At 53.4% G+C, this 3,727-nt stretch overlaps 1 protein-coding gene and 1 long non-coding RNA gene across 2 annotated transcripts in view; both read right to left on the bottom strand.

Annotated features, from left to right (window-relative positions):
- Positions 1–7: 7 nt before the first annotated feature.
- LOC117870419 (tripartite motif-containing protein 10-like) overlaps positions 8–3,727 on the bottom strand; it is a 56,846-nt gene continuing 53,126 nt past the window's right edge. Inside the window, exons 6-7 of the mRNA XM_034757559.1 lie at positions 3,402–3,434; positions 8–887 (exon numbers count right to left, since the gene is read on the bottom strand). Of these exons, the coding sequence (XP_034613450.1) occupies positions 364–887; positions 3,402–3,434 (557 nt within the window). The 3' untranslated portion in view covers positions 8–363. The remainder of the gene's footprint in view (positions 888–3,401; positions 3,435–3,727) is intronic.
- LOC117870420 lies at positions 2,037–3,395 on the bottom strand. Its single transcript, XR_004643978.1, has 2 exons — positions 2,913–3,395; positions 2,037–2,754 (listed from the first exon to the last, which is right to left on the bottom strand). It is a non-coding gene; the product is annotated as an uncharacterized LOC117870420 (long non-coding RNA).

The following is a 3,727-nucleotide window of genomic DNA, read 5'->3' as shown; positions in this document are numbered from 1 at the left end:
CCCCCCTGCTCTCCCCTCCCCCCAGCCCCTTCAGCCAGGCCTCCCCCCTGCTCTCCCCCAGTTGAGGGGTCTCTCCCTGGCCATTGGCTGCGTCCCTCTCCCATAGGGGGGCTCCCTCCTTCCTTGGTGGGACCCCCCCCACTCCACACAGAGTTGTCCTCCTAGGAGCATAGAGACCCAGTCTACAGCACCTCACAGAGACCTCCACAGCCAGAGATACGGGCAGAGCTTCACCCCACCTCAGCACTGTCTGTGCCGTGGTGGGGGGGGGGGAGGCGTGAAGACTGGCTGAGTCCTCCAGGTCATAGAGATCAGGGGAGTGGGGGCTAGAGGAGCCTGATTCATGGGAACAGACAGGGAACCTCAGGGACACAGGGTGAGCCGCATACTAACACCAACAACACAGAAGAACGGGCGGATTCTCTCCCCAGCGAAAGAGGCCGGCGGGAAAGTGAATATCGGGTCCCCGGTACCAGCATCGAAAAACGCCACCTTCCCCCGTTCATAGTCCAGATGAACCTGGATCCTGGGGGGTGCCCAGCTCGGGGACAAGGGGATGCGCTGCTCAGGGGACGTGAGAGCCCAGTACTGATCCTCACTGCACGACACAGCCCAGATCCCCTGCTCAGGGTTAAAGCTGATCTCTCCCTTCCTGCTCACAGACTCTCGGGCCACCCCCACAAAACAGAATCCCCACCCCTCCACCTCCACCTCCCAGGTATGTCTGCCCGAAGTGAATCCCTCACAGCCCATCACACAGAAATCAGCGTCAAATCTCTCAGGGTTCTCGGGCAGATCCTTCTCTGTCTCCCCCCATCTCACACTTCTCCGATCCGCAGACACAGTGAGTCGGTGATTGGCCGTGTCTGGATCAAGGGTCACGTTCGCTGCAGAGAGAGAATCAGAGCGTGAAGGGCAGAGCTCAGCCCTGGGGCAGGGTCTGAACATGTCAGTGACAGAACCTGCCCCAGCTGGGGAGTGAACCAGGCAACCTCCTGCCTCCAGGATTTACCCAGCTGTGCCTGGGGAGCAGCGCTGAGATCTCAGCCATGGGCAGGGGGGATTCACACCCCGACAGAGCCAGTTCAGGGACCGAGTGAAAGGATCAGCTCCGCTGAGCCAGGCCCCAGACCCAGCGTCTGAGTCTCAGTGATTCCATCCTTGTGCTTGGGGGAAAGACAAGGGGGGTTAGAGGGAGGTGGGTTTAAGCCACCTTTGTCCTTCCTTTAGTCTCCCTGGCCCCTCGTTACAGGGGGCTCAGGGCTGCAAAGCAGAGAGCAGCCAAGTGTGATGCCTCCTGTCTATGCCCCCAGCAGAGCCGTCCCTTGGGGAGGGCGATTTGGGGCAACCGCTCCAAGCCCTGCGCTTTGGGGGGGCCCCATGAGCTAGTGCGATTGGCTGGCACGGTCAGTCCCAGAAGTGACGAATCCATCACTTCCGTCCTAGACCCCGCATCCCCCTAGTTGCTGAGGAGTCCCTGTGCCAACTTCACTCGGACGGGGATAACTCCCTTGCACCGGAGCTATTTTCTAGGGACTGTTTCCAGGGCCATTAAGGCCCCTTTGCTCTGACAGAGCAGCACAAAAGGGCCTGACAATCAGGCCCTGGAATCTTTCCCCACCTGCACCCACCTCTCCCCACAGCTGTGATTAGAGATCCCGGCATCATAGGAGGCTCCCAGCAGATTACAGGGAATCCAACGTCCCCCTGTCCCATGATGCGACTCTGCACAGCCCGTCTCCTTGCAGAGCCCCCCCCTAACGATCAGCCAGCTGAGCACTAGAAAACCTGCTTTTACAGAGACCCCCCGGCCCCCCAGGACTGTGTGTAGCTGCGGGGGGGGGGTGAGGACACCGCACACTTACTGAACGGCTGCTCGGCTTATGCTGGGCTATCAGGGACTTTCCAAACCCCTCACTGCCGGCCCCAGGGCTATGCAATGGCTAATACAGTATTGCCGACTTCAAGGGATCAAATCTCATGAGATTGGCCCAACAATCACGACATGTTTAAAAGGATTCTATTGTGGTTTCTAGGTCAGTCTCTTGATGTTTGAACTCCCCAGGCCCCTCCCCAGGGCGTGCGCATGTGACAATCAGTGTTGCCCACTCGCCCACATGTCCTGGAGAAGGGGATTTTGGCTCCTGCTGCAGGAGCTCTCACCCCGTATCTGCCCGTCTCCTGCCCAGCAATTAATCCTGTTCCCCAGACCCCCATCAGTTCTGTCCCCATCCAACCCCCCGCAATTCAGTCCCCCGGCCCCCATCATCACCGACCCATCAGTTCAGCACTCCTACCCCACTGCCCTCAGTTCACCCTGCAAGCACTCACCCTATCTGCTCAGAACCCACCAGCAATACAGCCCCCCCAGCCCATCAGCCCCCCACTCACTTCAGGCCCCCGGCAGCCCCCAGGCCATAATAAAGCCCTCCCAGCCTCACCTCTGCCCCTCCTGGGGTTCTTCACCCTCCCTAGGCCTGGGGGCTACAGTGGGGGCCCCTCTCCCACTTCCCAGGCTGGCAGGGGAGCAGCCGCACTGGGGTGGTGACAGTGGGAGCCCCAGACGCGCCCAGGGCAGATGACAGGATTTCTAAGTAAAATGAAGCCTCATTTTTAGAACTCTCAAATGTCGGGAATTTTTTTTCAGCCAAAGCTCTATCGCGAGATCATGAGTGATTGTAATTTTACTCAGAAATTGCATCTCTCACGATTAATTCGTGAGAGTTGGCATGTCTGCTAATAGGTGATGTCTACCTAACCCCTTTGGACATTTTTAACATTTTTTCTTTTGACTTATAAAGTAGAGAGATAAAACAGAAATGTCCATTTTTGTATGTTGACTTCTCCCATTCTTCATTGTACCACTTGTGCATTTGCTAATAATAATANGTCTGCTAATAGGTGATGTCTACCTAACCCCTTTGGACATTTTTAACATTTTTTCTTTTGACTTATAAAGTAGAGAGATAAAACAGAAATGTCTATTTTTCTATGTTGAATTTTCCCATTCTTCATTGTATCCCTTGTGCATTTGCTAAGAATAATAATATGGCCAGGGGATGTGATGTATGGGCATAAAGAGTTCAGAGAATGAGGTGAGGTGTTCCTCTCTGATTTGCCAAAAGGCTCATTTTTAAACTCTTAGATCTCTACAGAGATCCACTGCTCACCTGCTCTCCCCCACCCCAGCCCATCTGGTTACCCCAACCACTAGTTACAAATTCTAAATTCTAAGAGAGAAAAGAATCGACTTTTCTGTTTTTAAGAAAGATCAGGGCAGCCACCAGTAATATGGTGGTCAGCTCCTCTCAAATGCAAAATTGAAACAAAACCTGAACTGCCAATGAGCCACCATAATGCATAGGAAAGTTTTCGCTCCTCCTTTGATACGAGAAATTTACCTTTGTTCAAGTGCTGTCCAGACGACAGAGAGTCTAGAGGGAGAAATGGGTGAAAAAGATGAAATGTCAGGTTGTCATGTTTAGAAATATATTCACACTGTTAATGTTCTAACACAAAAGCAAAATGAAAACAAAACAAACTTTATGAAGTTCTAGTTAAGGAGGTTAAGTGCAATTCAGACCAGCACAAACCATTACACACATCACTACAAAATAACCACAAACATTAAAAGCTTAGGACATGACCTAAGGTTACATGACAGACCCAGATGCGTTTTACATAGCAATTAAACACCTGTGGCTGGCCCATGACAGCCGACTTGGGC

The sequence above is a fragment of the Trachemys scripta genome, unplaced genomic scaffold, assembly GCF_013100865.1.
Source record: "Trachemys scripta elegans isolate TJP31775 unplaced genomic scaffold, CAS_Tse_1.0 scaffold_28, whole genome shotgun sequence".
NCBI lineage: Eukaryota > Metazoa > Chordata > Testudines > Emydidae > Trachemys > Trachemys scripta.
Note: the sequence above shows the minus strand (reverse complement) of the source record. Positions and strands in the feature narration are given on the sequence as shown.